The 19548-nt window shown below is 43.4% G+C and overlaps 1 protein-coding gene across 15 annotated transcripts in view; it reads right to left on the bottom strand.

Annotated features, from left to right (window-relative positions):
* The window catches only part of SRGAP2 (SLIT-ROBO Rho GTPase activating protein 2), a 282651-nt gene that overhangs the window by 133257 nt on the left and 129846 nt on the right, over positions 1 to 19548 (bottom strand). For all 15 annotated transcript variants that reach the window (XM_017347830.3, XM_051821257.2, XM_051821256.2 and 12 more), the window contains one exon: positions 11305 to 11467. In XM_017347830.3, the coding sequence (XP_017203319.2) occupies positions 11305 to 11467 (163 nt within the window). The remainder of the gene's footprint in view (positions 1 to 11304; positions 11468 to 19548) is intronic.

The following is a 19548-nucleotide window of genomic DNA, read 5'->3' as shown; positions in this document are numbered from 1 at the left end:
ATCTGCATATAACCAACACATACCTCCTCCAGTATGCTTTAAATAATCTCTAGCTTAGCTGTAATACCTACTATAATATAAATGCTAAGTAAATGGTTATACTGTACTATTTAGGGAAGAATCCCAAAAAGGAAAAATCAGCACACTTTCAGTACAGAGGCAATTTTTTTCTCCAAATATTTGCAGTCTGCAGTTGAACCCATGGATACATGGGCCTACTGCACCTCTCTGGGATGTTCAACTATACCAACATTGTAGGTCAGTTCTTATTAATGACACTAACTCCACGGAACCCGCCTCCTTGCAGTATCATCATCTTCTTGTCTCATAATGTCAATCAGCTGGCCTCAAAGATGCCAAAGGAAATTCTACCCCGTCCAAAGGGAATAAACAGTTAACCCATATGACAGAAGTTTAAATCTCCTTTATCGTCTTTTACTGCCAAATTCATTTCCTTGGTGGCAAAGGAACTGGTTATGACTGGTTATGGCAATTCTCTTATGGCCAACGTATGAATGGTAAAAGGATATGTTTGACATCAGAACACCTGACAGAAAAGTACTAATTGAGACTCTCACATTCCTTCCTCAGCACTCTTCTGGCATTCCCCACTTCCAGCAGAGTGAAGGAAACCAGATTCACCCTTCTTTACTCTCCAAGAATAAAGCAGGAAACCACAACACGTTGCCTAGAGACAGTGGCCTGGGTGTTGCTTCAACACCGTCTGTGTCAGGGGCAAATGTGGCCCACATACAGACAGGCTCCTGTGTCTTTGGAGGTTCTCTGTGCTCTTCAATTTCTCCAAGATGATTCTCCACCCAGGCCCTTTTCCAGAGACTTTGATTCAATTTCACCAGGATGGGGTGTTAAGACAGGTGTATTTTTTTTTATCTTTGTGATCTTTTAAACAAACTTTATTGAGATAACATTTACAAACAGTGAGTGGTTAGTATGATAAGTTTTGATAAATACACCACCATAGCCAAGAATACCTAACAATTTCGGGGCCAGCACTGTGGCAAAGTGGGTAAAGCGATCGCCTGCAACACTGGCATCCCATGTGGGCACTGGTTTGTGTCCCAGCTGTTCCATTTCCAGTCCTGGAAAAGCAGTGGAAGATGTCCTAGGTATTTGGACCCCTACATCCATGTGGGGGACCTGAAGCTCCTGGCCCCTGGCTTTGGCCTGGTCTAGCCCTGGCCATTGCGGCCATCTGGGGAGTGAACTAGCAAATGGAAGATATATTTCTTTCTCTGTCTCCCCCTCTCTCTACCTCTTTCAATATAAATAAGTGAATCTTTTTTTTTAAAAGATTACATAACATTTTCATAAATCTATGTATTCTCTTGTGTCTCTTTCCAGTCAAACCTTTATCCCTACCTCCAAGGCCATCACTAATCTGTTTCCTATACTATAGATTAGATTTGCCTTTTCTAAAATTTCATATAAATGGAATCAAACAATATACTCATTATGCTTGGCTTCTTTATATCAGCATAATATATTACATTGTATCTATCAGCAGTTCATTTCTTACTATTACTGAGTACTCACATATGTATATATCACAAAATGTTTTTTCCAATCATTCACTGATGGACATTTGGTTTGTTTTCAGTTTAGGCCACTATGAACAAATATTAGTTTCATCTGGCAGCTGTAACAAATCACTGCAAAGTTAGTGGCTTGAAACAACACACATTTATTCTCTTACCATTCTGAAGGTCAGAATTTCAAAACCCATTTCACTGAGCTGAAACCAAGGTGACAGCAGGGTTGCTCTTACTTGGGAAGTGTTCAGGAAGAACCCATTTCCTTGCCTTTCCCAGCATCTACAGCTACATTCCTTGGCCCGTGGCCCCCTCCTCCATCGTCAAAGCTAACGGCATAGCATATACTGTCTATGACTCTGCTCCATCGCAGGCCCTCCTCTTCTTTATCTGTACTTTCCCTCTTACAAGGACACTTAAGACTGCATTTAGGGCTCACCTGGATAATCGAGCATAATATCCTATCACAAGATCCTCAAATTTATCATACCTGTAAAACTGAATATGGATAAGGTAAGATTCACCAGATTCCAGAATTAGGAGATCGGAAAGGGGGACAATTGTAGCCTACCAAAAAATCTATCATGAATATTCAGGTACAAATCCCTTTGTAAACAAAGGCTTTTTATTTCTCTTGGGTAAATACCTAGAAATATCACTGGATCATACTGTAAGTACATGTTTAACTTCCTAAGAAACTGTCAACTATCATCCAAAGTGGTCTTACCATTTCAAATTCTCACCAGCAATATGAAAGTTCCACCCAGCCCAACAAACTAGGTGTTACCAGCCATTTTCATTTTAGCCATTCGAATGAGTTTGTAGTATATCTTCTATTTTTTTTTAAAAGATTTATTTATTTACTTGAAAGTCAGAGTTACACAGAGAAAGAGGGAAAGGTAGAGAGAGAAAGAGAGGTCTTCCATCTGCTGGTTCACTCCCCAGTTGACTGCAATGGCTGGACCTGTGCCGATCCGAAGCCGAGAGCCAAGATCTTCTTCTGGGTCTCCCACGTGGATGCAGGGGCCCAAGGACTTGGACCATCTTCTATTGCTTTCCTAGGCCATAGCAGAGAGTTGGATTGGAAGAGGAGCAGCCGAGATTAGAACCGGCGTTGGCATGCTGGCACTGCAGAAGGCAGCTTTCCCCACTATACCACAGTGCCGGCGCCTATAGTATATCTTCATAATATTTTAATTTATATTTATCTGATGATTAATAATATTGAGCATGGTTTTCATGTGCTGATTGTATATATATATTGTCGTTGGTGAATTTTCTGTTAAAAACTTTTCACCCTTTTTTTAAAAATTGGAAAGTCTGTATTATTGAGTACTAAGAGTTTCTTAGTTTCTACATTCTGATATAAGTCTTTGTCAGATATATGTTGTTATGGTTTGCTGTGTTCCCCAAAGCTCATGTGCCGGAAACTTAAGAACTAATGCAGCAAGTGTTGAGAGGTGGCCCCTGTCGCTCCCCCTCTTCATGGAGGAACGACACTAAACCCTGCCTAGGCTTCATATCCGAGTCACGGCACCATTATGTCGCTCCCCGTCTTCGTGGAGGAACGACACAGGACCCTGCGCTGTTCTTTCATCTGCTCGGCCCTCCCCGGGTTTGCTGCTGGTTCTTCCCGGGTTGGCTACCGTCCCTTCCACCTCCGTGGAAGGGCGGTTCCCCCTGCCACCTTCCCCACTTCCGCGGGGGAGCGGCACACCGCCGGCCGGCTCTCTCGGGGGCTGCACAGGTGTTCCCCTTAGATGTTCCTGGTGCATGTTGTCTCTCTCCTCCTTTATAGTCCTCCTCCGCCAATCCCAACTCGGCTGCCCACACGCCGAGTACGCTGCTCTCCTCCAATCAGGAGCAGGATCAGCTCCTGGAGGTCATCACTCAAGTTGGCAAGAGGCAGCTGCGTAGAAGCTGTTTTCTCCTCTCCCAGCATCATATTGTGGGAGAGCAGATGCATAGAATAAGTCTTAATTCCAGTAACTCAGTCCAGTCCGGGTTGCTCCCCACAGATCCCCCTTTCTTTTTATTTTTTGGCGTTGATACGCGCCTGTCTTCGGTGTCCCGCGGCACACACTCTGCTCTGCTTGCTAGAGTTGCCCACAGGTGCTTACAAGTCCTATCAATCAGGCAAACCGAATCCGGGTCCTCTCTTCGCCATGTTGTGAGGAGGTTTTTAGGCGCTGATGCGTGCCTGTGTTCGGTGCCCTGCAGCGCATGCTCTACTCTGCCTGCAGGTGCTTACAAGCCCTATCAGGCAAACCGAATCCAAGCCCTCTCATTGCCGTCTTGTGGGGAGACTTATTGGTGTTGATTCGTGCCTATCTTCGGTGACCTGCAGCTCATACTCTGGTCGAGCTGCCTGCTGATGCTTACTGCCTTACTAATCAGGCAGACCGAATCCAAGCCTTCTCATTGCGGTATTGTGGGGAGACTTATTGATGTTAATTCGTGCCTGTCTTCGGTGATCTGCGGCGCATAAGCTGCTAGCCGCCCACAGGTGCTCACCACCTCCCTAATCAGGCAGACCGAATCCAAGCTCTCTCATTGCCATGTTGAGGGGAGGCCTTATTTTTCTCTATTTCTCTATCTCCGGGCATTCCTATCTCTCCTATTTTACTTCTATCTGCCAGCATTCCTATTTCTCTCATTTTACTTCTAAACTTCTGTTTCTCTTATCTCCGTGGCTTCCCGGTGCCCGCCCCGAGGCTGCTTCTCGACGGCTTCCCGGCTCTGAGCCGCTTCAGCCCGCGCTTCTCTCATCTGCGCGGCTTCCCGGTGCCCGCCCTGCGGCGGGCTCCCGGCTCTGCGCGGCTCGGCTTCGCGCGCACACTCCACGGTCTCCACGCCCTTCGCGTCCGCACCACGGCCTCGCGCCAGCCCCGCGTTCCCTATCTATTCACGCCCCGTGCTCTCTGCACACGGTGGCTTCCGCGAATCACACAGCGTAGCTCACGTTTCCGCCACTGGTATTCAATCCAAGTTCCCCAGACTAACCTGGTGAATTCCAACCTGGCGGCCCACATCTCTGCCTCTGGTTCCAGATCTTCGCCTCTTGCTCCTCGGGCTGACTTGAAGAATTCCAAGCTGGTTTACGTCTCCACCTCGGCCTGCACTCGCGGCTTCATCCTCCCTAACATTTTTCTCTACCCGGTATGTTTCCCTAAGTTTTCTTCCAACAATATTCCTCCCTCATTTCTCCTGGCCTCTCCCCACAGTCCGTATCCAAGTCTAAGTTTCTTATAGGTTTCACTTTCACTTTCAACCTGCAGTCCGTATCTGAGTCTAAGTTTCTTCTTGCTTTCACTTTAAATCCTAACTTCTTTCCCACAGTCCGTATCCGAGTCTATGCCTAGGCTTTCGATAGCTTCTTCCGGCACCTTTTCTGTCTGGCTTTTCCCTAGGCTCTTTGCTAGTCTCTCTCTCTGGTATTTTCCACTTCTTCCCGTTTCTTCCCTCCTAAGTTTCCTATCCGAGTCACGGCACCATTATGTTGCTCCCCCTCTTCATGGAGGAACGACACTAAACCCTGCCTAGGCTTCATATCCGAGTCACGGCACCATTATGTCACTCCCCGTCTTCGTGGAGGAACGACACAGGACCCTGCGCTGTTCTTTCATCTGCTCGGCCCTCCCCGGGTTTGCTGCTGGTTCTTCCCGGGTTGGCTACCGTCCCTTCCACCTCCGTGGAAGGGCGGTTCCCCCTGCCACCTTCCCCACTTCCGCGGGGGAGCGGCACACCGCCGGCCGGCTCTCTCGTGGGCTGCACAGGTGTTCCTCCTTTATAGTCCTCCTCCGCCAATCCCAACTCGGCTGCCCACACGCCGAGTACGCTGCTCTCCTCCAATCAGGAGCAGGATCAGCTCCTGGAGGTCATCACTCAAGTTGGCAAGAGGCAGCTGCATAGAAGCTGTTTTCTCCTCTCCCAGCGCCATATTGTGGGAGAGCAGATGCATAGAATAAGTCTTAATTCCAGTAACTCAGTCCAGTCCGGGTTGCTCCCCACAGCCCCTATAAGAGGTAATGAGGTCATGGGGCCTCTGTCCTCTTGAATGGATTACTACCATTATTATAGGAGTGGGTTAGTAATGGACAGATAAAAGGATAAATTCAGCCCCTACTGCTTCCCTCTTTGATGCATGTGATATCTTCCACCATGTCATGATACAGAGAGAAGGCCCTTGCCAGATGTGAATTTGTTAACCTTGGACTTCCTGGCCTCCAGAACTATAATAAACAAACCTCTTTCTTTACAAATTATCCAGCATTAGATATTCTGTCATAGCAGCACAAAACAGACTAAGGCATACGCATTGCAAATATTTTCTTCCAGCCTAAGGCTTAACTTTCATTTTCTTAACAATGCCTTTCCCCAGAACAAATGTTTAAAACTTGAAGTCCAATTTCTCTTTTTTCCCTTTTATTATTCAAGTGTTTTATTTCCTAAGAAATCTTTGTCTATTCAAGGTCACAAAGACTTTTTTTTTTAAGCTCCCTAAGTAACTTTCATGCACAGGCTATGCTGAAAACTACTAGTCTACAGGTAATTTGCCCCCACTTTCTCAATTCAACCTTAGTTTATACCATGGAAGGTTAGGCAAACTAAAGGTAAAACAGGAGTACTGTTAATTGGAGTACTGTAAAAACAAGGATACAATTCAGTCTTAGGACTTTCTGAATTGACCAGCTCCTTTCAAGCTTCAGTGTGCACAGCTGTCAAGAGCTAGAAGCAGTAAGTTGAAAAAGCAAAGTTAGAGGTACCTTCAGTGTGTTCCAGCTAAGTGAAAGGAGGAAGAGAAAAAAGGATTGTTCTCTCCTCTGTGGGAAAAAGCACATCCAAGTTTATTTCAGTTTAAACTGAGCAAATGGGAAAAATGAATTCTGTTCTTGGTGGGATTCTTTAAAACATTCCTCTCACAGAGACCACATGGAGATGGCAGTCAGACTTGGCAGAGCTTGACCAGCGTTTTTGAAGCTACCGCATTAAACAAATGAAGGTGACAGCAATAATATTTGCCCAACCCTTGGTTCCAACAGGGGTTAGACAGACTGAGCTTTCACTGCACGAAAGGAGATGTCAGGAGCACCAAATGGGCTCAATTTTCCCTGGAGTCCGAGACAAAGTTGGTCTGTTTCTAAGCTATGGATAGGAGGTTACTTTCTCCAGATGTTATATTTAGCCAAAGCAATCTCCGACACAACTTCATGCAAAATGTATAATATGTCCCAGGAGACATAACCACAAACCAGAGGGCTAGCAAGGAGCATCCCTTATGGGGGTTCAGCAGCATAGAGGGGCCAATTGTGCAGCCATCCTGACTTCCCCAAATTAGCTGAACTAGCTGTGAGCCAGATTTGTGGGCAGTTCTCACATTTAATGAGTCTTTGTTTCCCTCTCACTAGAGACTCTACCTCGGGGGAGAAAAGCATGCTGCCCTAGTTCACCCCCAACTTCTAGCTGCTTCCCAACGCCAGGTAGGAGAAATAATCCAATGTTGATATGTAACATCACTACACTCTTTGAAGGTTTATGTACGAAAGAAAAATCTAGATTAATTCTATAACCTAAGTGAAATACCTAGATAAAATGGAAAGAGTAAAAACATCTGGGATACCCTCGTTCCCACACACCATACCCACAGGGTCCTAACAGAGCATGTAAATGGAAACGCTGGGTTCTAGAGCCAGGTGCCTGGATTTAAGTACTAACCACACCTCTTTCTTGCTTAATCTCTTTAAATCTCAGTCTCTTCCTTCATAAAACAGAAATATTAACACCATTACTATTACTTTCAGAATAATTATAAGGATTAAAGGAGATAATGTATATAAAGGACTTAACATAATACATGGCACACAAGGATTCTAAAAATACTGATTTTTATTACCATAACTTTCTCTAGTGACTATTCATGTTTTATAGATTAAAAAAAAGTTTAAAACAGAGGAACACCTGAGACTTTCACTCGTGACAAAATAGATTTAAATTCACATAAAGCGCAGGTATCCACAGCTAAACAAAAAATAAAGGTATGTTTTCTGAAGTCTGTATGCCCCGAGAAATGAATTTTCCTTTTGCTGCTGTAATTAAATTTACTGGTAATCCAAAGGGTATATCAATTTTGTACATTTGCATCCCAGTTTGACATCTCTTGGTTCTCGGCCATTATAGATAAAAGCATCTGAAACAACACTTCGTTCTTCAAGAAATTTGGTTTCAGTTGCTCAAGTTAGCCCTTTCCACACTCCAGCTCACTTTTCTTTACCCTGATTTTGGAGACTGTCATTTACTTCAGCTGAACAAAGTTACCCACCATCCAGAAGGAAGCCCCAGAGTAGGATACTCTACACATCACAGAATTGCAGCTTTTTGGATTCAGAAGGTACCGTGGAGACCATGCAGCCCAAACTCTTCACTTCAAGTTTAGGAAATTGGAGTGTAAAAAGAAGTAATTGTCAAAGGTTTTGGAGTTAATAGCAGAGCTAGGCCCAGGAGAAAGGGTCAGTTTCTCTGCTCTGAGAGCACAAAGCAAACACCAGAAGCTTCTATAAGTGACAGGTGGCCAGGAGCATTTCTTAGGTCTCTTATTTGATTACTAGAACTTAACAAGTAGGGTTCTAATTCTTCACATGCAACATTCTCCAAACAAAAAAGACTGCAAACTTGGAGTACGGGGAATGTTTCTCTGTTCCTTACTGGAAAGCCGACAGGCTCTCACCCAGCAAACCAGAATGAATCTGCTCTTACAGACTGGGATCTTAAAGGAGAGAAAAAAGAGATTATTCACCCTGTGGGATAGTAAATACTGGCCACTCAACAATCCAATGCATATCTCAGGTCAAGTACAACTGAGGCAAAGTTATAAAGATCAAAGGAAAGTTCTATGACCTGCAACTATGCCCAACCATGTGAATCTTACAAACATAAGTTGAATGAGAGAAACCAGACACAAAAAGAGTACATACTGTATGATTCTATTTATATAAGGTATGAACCCAAGCAAAAGTAATCTCTGCTGCTAAAAGCCCAGTTGTTATTTGTGGGGACTTGAAGGGGAGACAACTAAAAGGACAACTTGAGGGGTGCTTCTGGGGTGCTAAGATAGTGTGTTTCTTGGTCCAGGCGCTGGTCACACAGGTGTGTTCAGTATGTGAAAATGCATTTAGCTATAAAGTTATGAAACGTGCACTTCTCTGAAAATGAATGTTATATTCTTCAAATATAAACACTCCTGTGAGAAATGAGAGACTCTTCCTTGTGCCCCCACCACAGAAAAGCACAGCGTGGGGAGGTCAATCCTGAGACCAATGTCAGGAATATCAGCCAAGCATGGATTTTTGCTTGGAGGTGAGATGCCCATGTTACATGCCATACACTTAGGTATTTGGGGAAATGTGAATGGGGCACTTAAGGAGCCAGGGACACTTGGGGCTTTGATATCTGCTTTTGGCATAAATGTGTCAGAGCTCTGGAGAGGCTAGAAGACACTCAGCTTGTTTCTTCTTTAACTTTTTTTTTTTTTTAAAGATAGAATTAGTGAGTGAGAGAGACAGAGAGATGGGGAAAGAGACAGAGAGAAAGGTCTTCCTTCCGTTGGTTCACCCCCACAATGGCCGCCACGGCCAGAGCTACACTGATCCGGAGCCAGGTACTTCCTCCTGGTCTCCAATGTGGGTGCAGGAGCCCAAGCACTTGGGCCATCCTCCACTGCCCTCCCAGGCCACAGCACAGAGCTGGCCTGGAAGAGGAGCAACCAGGACTAGAACCTGGTGCCCATATGGGATGCCAGCGCCGCAGGCGGAAAATCAACCAAGTGAGCCATGGCGCCGGCCCCTCTTCTTTAACTTTCTAAGGCTAAGAGAAAAGCAAGGTAAGAGCCTGGGAGAAGTCTACATAGGTAAATATCTCACACAGAAGTTTTTTCTGAAACAAAGAGAGAAAATGGAGAGGGAAACTACAGTCAACCCTTTCCTGCTCAAGACAGTCTAAGTGTTTGTCAAGGTCACAGAGAGGAGCAGAAGTGCTATCTGATGACTGTCCAGTCTTCAAGGTTTTACCTAAATAGGTTTTAATTTTAGTGACACACACATATGTCACCAAGTGTTGCAGAATAATTCAAATTAATGACAAGCAAGCTGGAGCAGATGCTAGAAACCACGGATGAGATGGAAAAGCACCCTCACCCGAAAATGAAACATGGCCCCAGCCACAGCACAGCTAGGCCTCTAAAAATAATCAGTGAACTCTGGCAGGGAACTCTCTTTCTCTTGCTTCTTCTGTTTTTTTTTTTTTTTTTCATCAGATAATTATACCCTCAATACTCTGTTTCTGAGACCTAGGGAAAGCCCCATTCAGGGATGCAGTTACATGGATGGTGAATTCTAAATCAGTTCTATTTTCAGATTGGTAAAAAACAAGAAATTGCGTTTAATTCCAGACCTGGTAAGAACTGGAAAACTTCCTAACATTAAGAATTGGGAAACTGGGGCCAGTATTGTGACAAAGCAGGTGAAGTTGTCACCTGCGACACTGACATCCCACACGGGCACAGGTTCAGGACCCAGCTGCTCAATTTCTGATCCAGCTATCAGCTGGTGTGCCTGGGAAAGCAGAGGAACGTGACCCAAGTACTTGAGTCCCTGCACCCACATGGAAGAAGAAGTTCCTGGCTCCTGGCTTTGGATCAGCCCAGCTCTGGCCATTGTGACCATTTAGGGAGTGAACCGGTAGATGGAAGATCTCTCTTTCTCTCTCTCTGTCGTTCCCTCTCTCTCTCTCTGTAACTCTACCTCTCAAAAAAATAAATAAATCTTAAAATAAAAAAAGGGAAAACTGACCAAGAGCTATGGATACATCAATAAAAACCTATTTATCAAAGTCCTTTCTCTACTAGCCTCAAATATTAACACTAGATTTTATGAATGAAAACCAATGAATTCTAAATAGCCTTATAGGTCCTCTTTCTCCCTGCAACTTTGGGAAGCTTATTCACCTTCTGGAAAATCTTCTTGGGGACCTCAGAACTTGAATGTTAGACATGGTATTATCATGTGGCCCTTTGCCACAATTGGTAATGATGCCTCATGACTACATGTCTCCACTAAGAGCTCAGAGTTGAGAAAGCTTAGAAAAGAGGCCTGAGTTTCCAAGAGACTGGTTCTATCATTGTCAGGAAAGATGAATTTAGTAGAAATTCCTTAAGATTATCACAATTCTTTTTATTTTTCCCTTGATCAAATTCCTCAATCTACACTCAAGGAATTGTGATAATTCAGCTTCAGAAAGCACCGAGGAACCTAAAATAAAGATATGCCATGATGAGAATCACCAAATTTGGTCCACCTTGGCCAAGAGGAGAATTGACAACATAAACATCTACGAATTTGCTAAACGAACCAGAGGAGGAACACATGAAATGATACAAAGCCCTTGAATTTCAACAGCTTCACAAATCACTTGAAGGAAACCAACTAAAACAGTCATTATGAATACATGCAGATTAGGGACTATGGTACCAGACCAAGGGTTATATCTTGCAAAGTTATCTTCCCAGGGCTACCGTTAATTCAGCTCAGAAAGGAAGAAAAGAATACCAATTCAAATATTTTTTTTCTATGCGTATGAATGTGTTAGGGAATGACTAGTAGGAAGCCTTTTACTTGTGGGCCAATAAGGTATTCTTCCTCTTGTTTACAAGATGGTGTCACTGTCTACCCAAGGACCTCTGCCAGCAGGAATAGCCACACACCTTTTTAAAGAGTCTTCCTGAGTCCTCACTGACTTGGACAAACCGAGGGATGATATTATTCAGGTAGATGTCACTCAGGGTGGTGTGGTCCCTGCTCTCTCGCTTCACTTGGTTTAAGAGGAGGTTCCAGCAGTTGACCGGAGAGAGAACATTCTGATCCTTCCTGCAGAGAAACGGCAAAGCAAAAAACATCAGTGTTGGTAAGCAGCCAGGGCCAACAGCTACAGTTACAGTCCCAGTCACAAAATCCCAGCAATCAAAGCAGAACCAGAAATAAAGGCCTCTTTCCCGAAAACTCAATGAACAGCAGTGAAAAAAAGAACAAGAAGGAGAGAGAGGGGGGAGAAAGAGGAAAAGGGTAGAGAAAGAGGAAAAGAGGAGAAAGAAGAAGAGAAGCAGGATTCTCTGTTGAGCAGCTATTGTGTTCTAGGTACTTGGTGAATTCTATGTGTGTATTATCTCATTTAACTTGATCGTTTCATTACAAGCTAAGAACTACCATTACAGCCATTTTACTGATTAGAAAACTGAGGTTCAAAGGATTTGTCACTTGCCCACAGCCAGTAAAGAGGAGTCAGGGACTAGAACCACAGCTCTGTACTGTCCAACCAGAATCTGTCTAGGCTGTCTAACTCAAAGTTAGACATAATTTTAGCCACTGAGCCATTTGGTTTTTCTCTAGAGTTACAAATGAAAGTTACAGAGATTTTATCTAGAGACAAAATCACCAGAGCACTACAGACTAAATTCCCACAAGTTATCCATCGTAGGAGTCGGTGGAGACGAACTTTGGAGCTATCTACCATGAAAGTCCCTGCACACTCTTTAGTTCTTTGAAAGAGGTGCTCATTTCATTGATTGAGTCGTGGTCTCATGTCCCACAAGTAAGAACACAAGCTGTATGTAAACATATATATTACTACAGTGCCCACAGCTTGAATGGAGCAGTAAAGTACTAAATCTAGATGTTCATCACTAGTGAAAACACTGTGATCCAAAGAATTATACAAGACTAACTCAGTTCATAGCACTAATTTAAACCACAGAAAGTTCTGCACTTTGAATCCTTAAGGAGAGAAACAGAAAAATCTCTGGCAGTATAGTTTACGAACGAATACTGACTGCCCACTTAGCACCTGGCTAGGCCCTTTATGCTGTTATTTAACATAAATTCCACAACTACCTCATGAGGTAGGTGTTATTAACCACATAGGGCAGATGAGGAAGCTTAGCCCAAAAACAAAGGTTAGACACCTTGCTCAAGGTTACATCTCTAATAAGCAGCAGCGCTGGAATTCAAAACAAAGTCTGTAATTACAAAGAAAGCATTCTCAAGCTCCACAAAAATAAATAAACAAACAAATCACATTCTGTTCATGCCCTTTCCCTCATCCACCCTTCAGGCAGTCTCTTGGTGCACACAAAGTGAACTGAGAGTAGCTTGATACTTGAATCAGCACTGCTTCCCTTCAGGGCTGGAGGCTGCCAGGCACCTGGGATTTGTAAAGTACGGAATCCAACTTCGAAGGGCTTTTCCAATTCTGCAGTAATAACTACCAACAATAACCATGCCACACTGACTTCAGCTTCAGAACACATCAGACCAGCAAAACAAACATGTGTCTAAGCAAAACCAAGGGACTGCTTCAGTGAGAATTTAAGTCCAAACCGAAACTATTCTTAGCCTGCCCCCTCACCCTCTGCTCCAGGCACTGCACTTCTGTACCCATCATTGCTAACACTCATGTGCCAAGTCCTGTGGTAGCATTAGGCCCACTCATCTTTTTGGAGAAATGAGAAGATTTCTCTGAAAATGTAAAAAGCATAGTTGTCGGGGAGAAAGACATATAATTAATCCAATCCTTTCAAAATGCTTAGCATCTGAAAAAGTGAGGAGTAGGAAATGATCCTAAATTCAAAATGATAAGAGATTTAAGCGCATGTATTCAATGATATTTGATGTTTCCACTGCAAGAAGACTTCCAAATTGATTCCAAATCAATTTCACTTATGAAATCCTAAATAATCTAATTTTTATTCAAACCAAATGATTTCTCTTGGCAAGATACTCAGACCCTCAAATAAGTATAGTATATTCGAGGCAATTACATTTGCTTTTTATTTTATTTTTTAAAGATTTATTTGTTTACTTGAAAGTCAGAGTTACACAGAGAGAAGGAGAGGTTGTGGGGGAGAGAGAGAGAGAGAGGGGTCTTCCATCCGCTGGTTCACTCCTCAGATGACTGCAATGGCCAGAGCTGTGCCGATCCGAAGCCAGGAGCCAGGAGCTTCTTCCGGGTCTCCCATGTGGTTGTAGGGGCCCAAACACTTGGGCCATCTTCTACTGCTTTCCCAGGCCATAGCAGGGAGCCGGATCAGAAGTAGAGCAGCCAGGACTCGAACTGGTGCCTATATGGGATGCTGGTACTACAGGCGGCGGCTTTACCCACTATGCCACAGTGCCGGCCCCTACATTTGCTTTTTAAAAGGGCAGATATTAGCAGTGATGGCTCAAGTAATGGGGTTCCTACTACCTGGATTGAGTTCCCAGCTCTCAGCCCCATGTTGGCCCAGCCCCTGCCATTTATTGTAGACATCTGGGGAGTGTATCTGTGAATGGGAGCTCTCTGTCTTTCTCTCATTCTCTCTGCCTCTCATATGAAAAATAACTTTTAAAGAATTATGAAAAAAAAGGAGGGGTAGATTTCTCAAGACATTACATTTACAATTGTTTTCAATCTGCACCTTATTGGAGAGCATGGATGGCGGTCTACGTTAGGTCTCTTCTACAGCATTTTACATACACACAAAATAGTGTCACAATGCAATTCCACAAATGTATGAGCACTTATATCTTAAACGAACAAGGTACAGTATTAAGTGCTTTAGTGATTAGAAAAGTGTCAGTGTCAGAGTATGGTATGAGAGACAAAGAAAGACCTGTAACAAGCAAAACTTTAATAGAGGTATGAACAAAGGGCCAGCTAGTTCATGAATGCACACCACAGATCACAAGAGGAGGAAAAGCCAATCTAACACCATGGAAAAGGATTCGGAGCCTACATTTCAGGGCAGCCTTTAAAGAAAGGATGAGTAAGCAAAGATGGTTCATCAAAAGAATGGGTGGAAGTGGGAATCTTTCAAACATAAAGTGGCTTATCAACTAAATTTTATTAAGGACTTTTAGGGCCCTATAAGTAATTTTATCACACATATTTATTTACATCCTTACAGCATGTAATGAGACAGCTATTAATATTGGTTTCAGTAAGATTTATTTATTTATTTGTAAGGCAGATTTAGAGAGATAAACAGACAGAGAGAGACATACACAGAGTGTGAGATCTATCTACTAGTTCACTCCCCAAACGGCTGCAATGGTCAGAGCTGGGCCAGGCCAAGGAGCCAGGAGCTTCTTCCAAGTCTCTCACATGGGTGCAGGGGCCCAAGCACTTGTGCCATCTACTGCTGCTTTCCCAGATGCATTAGCAAGGAACTGGATCAGAAGTGGAGCAGCCAGGTATCAAACCATTGTCCACAAGGGATGCTGGTCCCACAGGGCAGCAGCTTTACCCACTACATTACAGCACCAGCCCCAAGCAGGAGCTTTTAAATAGTGTTCTGTGTAACTCCAGAATTAACCACACTCCAGTTAAGATAACTGTAACATGTCCATTCATATGAGAGTCCCCCATTCAAACTCAGGACCCAGTTTTCCAGCTTTAGATACTACCAGAATGTCTTATGCGCTGCCAGGTGAGCTTTGTTGAACACAGGCTTTGAAATAAGGAGTCCCTGCATGCACTGGAACTTCTGAACAATGTGCTATTGATTAAAATGGATGTAGTTCTGCATAGGCTAATTTTTAAATTCAAGTTCATGTGTGTGTCTTCACATAAAGCTGCACAGGTGAACACCTAACTTTACAGGCAGCAGCCAGGTTCAAATACACACCAGGGCTCAGGGGATTATGCTGGTTTATGGTAGATGGTGGTTGAGAGGTGAGAATCAACGTATTCAATATCATACAACCTCATTATCATTAATTGTTTTAATGCTTATATATTTTAGGGCTTATCCAATTAATAGTTATAGAGGAGAATGGAAATATCTGTTAGATAATGTTAGTGATTCAACTTTTCAGCACAGCGTCCTTCTTTTTCAAGCATCTAAATCAATACAAAACTATCTCAAGATGACAGTAACTCTTCTGTGTGAATCAACACTTCCTGAACCTGATATAAAACTGTAACTCTTACTCATAATTCAGATTTCAGTATTTTTAGTTCATAAACACAGCCTCATTTTCACATTGACTCTGTCATAAGTACTCTTCCTAAATTTGTATTCTAATAGTAGATTTACATCAGTAAAACACTGCTTTGACCTGTTTCCCATATTGGGGTTCTCTGCAAGATTTTTACTCTAAAAGAAGAGTCTATGGCTTAACACACACACACACACACACACACACACACACACACACACACAACAACATTAGAACCTGTTGCCCATTTTTTCTAGGGTTTCCTCATCTCCTGCTAGTCCCGAAGCTTTTTATACAGTATTTCTGCTCCTTTAAGTGTGTATGCTTTCTCAGACATATTCCTCCTTTCTACTGAGGTGTTTTAATGAATTCCTTGATTTATTTTTGGACAGAAGTGGGGCAGGAGAGGTGAAGGAAATGTGGGAAGGCAGGAATACAAATATACTGTACAGACAATTTTCCTAGCCAACACGAACAAAGATGAAACTCACTTCAGGCTGGAAAATAAGCAAGTCAACGAGACGTGATTTCATAGGGAGCATATGAAGGCTCTGCTAGAGTGGTTTCCTGCTCCAGCAGCTTTGCAGCTTTATTTTATTTGGGGCTGCTGGAGCCAAGGGATCTCTGTTGGGTTAGGGGATTGAAATTTGTCTTTATATCTTTTCCATCTATCATCTGTTTGCACAGTGTCTTTACTTTCCCCACCCCCAGAGCCTTAGGTTGTGTAATACTTGGACATTGAAAGAAAAGGGTCTGCATCCCTTAGGAATGTGCTGAACAGCTGCAAACCTCCTCAAACGCTAATCCCTAAAAAGCAGACAAAATATCCAGAAGTATTTTTCTTACTTAAAAAAATTTTTCAGGAGCAAGATCAAGAAAACATCATACTGTACTTGAGGGAGAATGACTCTTAGTCAAAAGAAAGGAGACCCAGAAAGTCACAAGCCAGCTGCATGTCTGCAGAGGAGATTCTCACTAAGATCGCACTGAGATAAATCTGCGCAGTGGAATCATTAGCTTCAAAGACATTAGCCCGGTTTTTATCCGTCAACTTAGACTATGAACTTTGCAGCAAATGCTCTAAGGGATTTTTCTAAAATATCGAAGGTGAAAAGCCAGCCAGACACAGGTACAAGTTGACCTCCATCTTACACTTTCCCCCTGTACCCCTCCCCTCTCTATTCGGTTTCAAATGTGGCTTCTACAAAATGGATGCATGTCCCACTGGTATAAATCTAGTGTCCTGATCATCCTTAATGCATGATGGTAAAATTCTGGAAGCTCTCCTGGCCCAAGGTGCCATTTAATTAATAGTTGCCACGTTGATGGCTCTGCAGATATGATCATGGCACAAGCTTGGCATTACTGGAATGGCTTCTGCATTGCTAGTGTGAGGTGTGTTCCCTTTTTGGCCAGTAGTATCTTATTTACCCAACTCGTAGGGCGATTGTGTGGATGAGATGAAATGATGGAGGCAAGAGAACTCCACCAACAGTAAAGCACTATATAAATGTGAGGAAATATTATTATTTTTATTTCCAAACAAACTAGAACTCAGCTTTCATCAATTTCCAAAATGCTCCTCACCCAGCCCTGGGCCAGGGCCAAGAGCACAGCCTACTGAAAATGCACAGCCCTCAGCAAATAATGGCTGGGATAAGACAGCAGCAACAGGCAATTAACAAAGCAGCTGTAAGTCTCTGGGAAGACGTGAGGGAGACCAACGGGAGAGCAGAATTTAATTTTCTACTGTCCCTTCCCTAAGGGACAAGAAGGAACGATCAGTCCTGCATTCCACACTGGGAACTGTGTGTTGAGGTCGACAGGAAGGAATCCAAAGGGAACCCAGACTGCCAGGCCCGGATGCTTCGGCAACTTCCACCGAGCCCCCACCCTCTGTCTCAGAATTCCTACCAAAGCTGCCAGTCTGTGTATAGAGATGGCAAATACCAGTACCTCTGGGAAAAACACCACTTTTAAAAATGGACATACCTGTGATGATAGAAAACACCTCAAATTCACTAAATACAATCGGTATATATTCCTGAGCATCACATTATGTGGAGGATAACAAAAAGTAAGGCACATGCATGATAAAATGAATCATTTGGTGATGGCTGGACAGGAAACTAGTGACAAGAAGGAGCCTGGATTTTTTTTTTCTTTTTTAATCCTAAATTCCCTCCTGGAAACCTGATTAAAATGAAATGAACTGAGGCAGCCAAAGAGATTATTTTATTCAGATGAGTGTTATTAGCCTTTCTGGCTTATTTTCTCTATTATGCATTTTGCTGATGCTGACAGAAGCAGACGGGTCGGATAGAGAAGCAAAGCTGCAGCGGATTTATGGTCTGACAGTGCCATGCATAAAATCAGACCCTTGCTGACCCAGATAAGCCAGAGGATGGATTGGATTTGCTGGGGAAGGTGCTAAAAGAAAGAGGGGGAAAAAATCATCAAGGTGGCAACTGACTTGAAAAGATTCTGCCAGAAATGGTGGCTGCTGGTTGTGTGACCCAATAGTACAGTGGCAGCCTGGAGGCCCCTTTCAAAAGACAGGCAGGCAGGCAGGTGCCGGGCGCACTTCTTGGCTTATCACAGCTCTGGCCTCAGCTTTGCCCACAGTGAGATCAGAGCAGGAGAGTTCAGAGACAGAAAGAGTAAAATGCCCAAGGTAAAAATAATGTATTCTGTGTATGGAGAAATGAGTTCTCAACATTTCAGGGACAAGTTAGCACCACAAAATTGTCTTCAGTGGCTGAGACAGATGATTAGAAAGGATTCGAGCAGTGGTATACCGATCTCCCTTAAAATAGTACAAATTGTCCCCTATAATCAGGTTAGGGGAAAGAGCTATATAGAAACAGGATTCTTGTGGCTCTGGATTAGTTCCATGGAGCTCAGCCACACCCTTGGAAGAATGGCATGCCCCAGAGCTGGGAATTTAGGAATCTGCTTTGAAGTTGAGAACTGGACTAGCACCGTGTCTGACATCTATTAAGTGCTTAATAACAATTTCCTAAGTGATTACAGGACCAAGGGTTTTCCGGGTTAGGTCAGAGAACTAGGAATGGCCTCTAAATATGAACAATTGTAGACCCTAATTGGAAATGTCTCTGTCAATACTGATGTCAAGTGTGAGAGTCTGCATTGCCTTCATATACTCCCATGGTGCCACACTCATGGGGGAGAGGAGGCACATCACATGAGAACAACATGGGGATCTACCCAGTAACCGAATCTCTGCAGATCAGCTTTCTTGCCTAGATGTTGAACATTTTATTGTCCCAGGCTCCTTCTCTGATCTCAGATTATCTCATTCATTCATTCAATGAATACTAACTGAACATCAACACTACGTGCCAGACACTGTTCTGTGCGCTCTAAATAAAAAGATCAACATCCTTGTTCCTGATCTGCTTCTCCCATGTTTGCACACCACCTGGATTCAAGACACAGCTTTCCTCTCCTAGACGGTCCATCAAATGCAACCCAGGTCTTATCCCGGTCTTGCTGCTTATGTGTACAATGGCAAGGATAAACTCACTGACTTGGAGGATCTGCCTGCCCACCAGTCCTCTCTATGGCTTCTGCAGCTCTGGGACCCTCCCTTGTTTACACCCCATGTCTCAGCACTATCAGTCCCAGAACTGTGGGGAAGAATAAACAAAGGCTATCAAACCCTTCTTGTGTAATCAAGCCACAATCTAAGTGCTGGAGAACAAGGACAATATATTCTACCCCAATATGAACTAAGGGCCCCAAAAGTCACTATGGTGTTAAATAGTTCCTCTAAAAGCCCCCCCCCCCATAGCTTTTGATCAATCACATCAAAAGGCTTGACTTGTCTGACTTATTCAGTTAAACTGAAACATCACAGCAAGAGTAAAAGACATTAGAGAGATGTGATTGATGACCAAGGAACATAAAAGTTACATGTTTCTCATTTTTAAAAAGTTATAATCACCTACATTATA

This window comes from Oryctolagus cuniculus, chromosome 13 (genome assembly GCF_051225735.1).
Source record: "Oryctolagus cuniculus isolate XC-2025 breed Fujian yellow rabbit chromosome 13, ASM5122573v1, whole genome shotgun sequence".
In the NCBI taxonomy this organism is placed as follows: Eukaryota; Metazoa; Chordata; class Mammalia; order Lagomorpha; family Leporidae; genus Oryctolagus; species Oryctolagus cuniculus.
The sequence above is the reverse complement of the archived record's forward strand: the minus strand, read 5'-3'. Positions and strand labels throughout refer to the sequence as shown.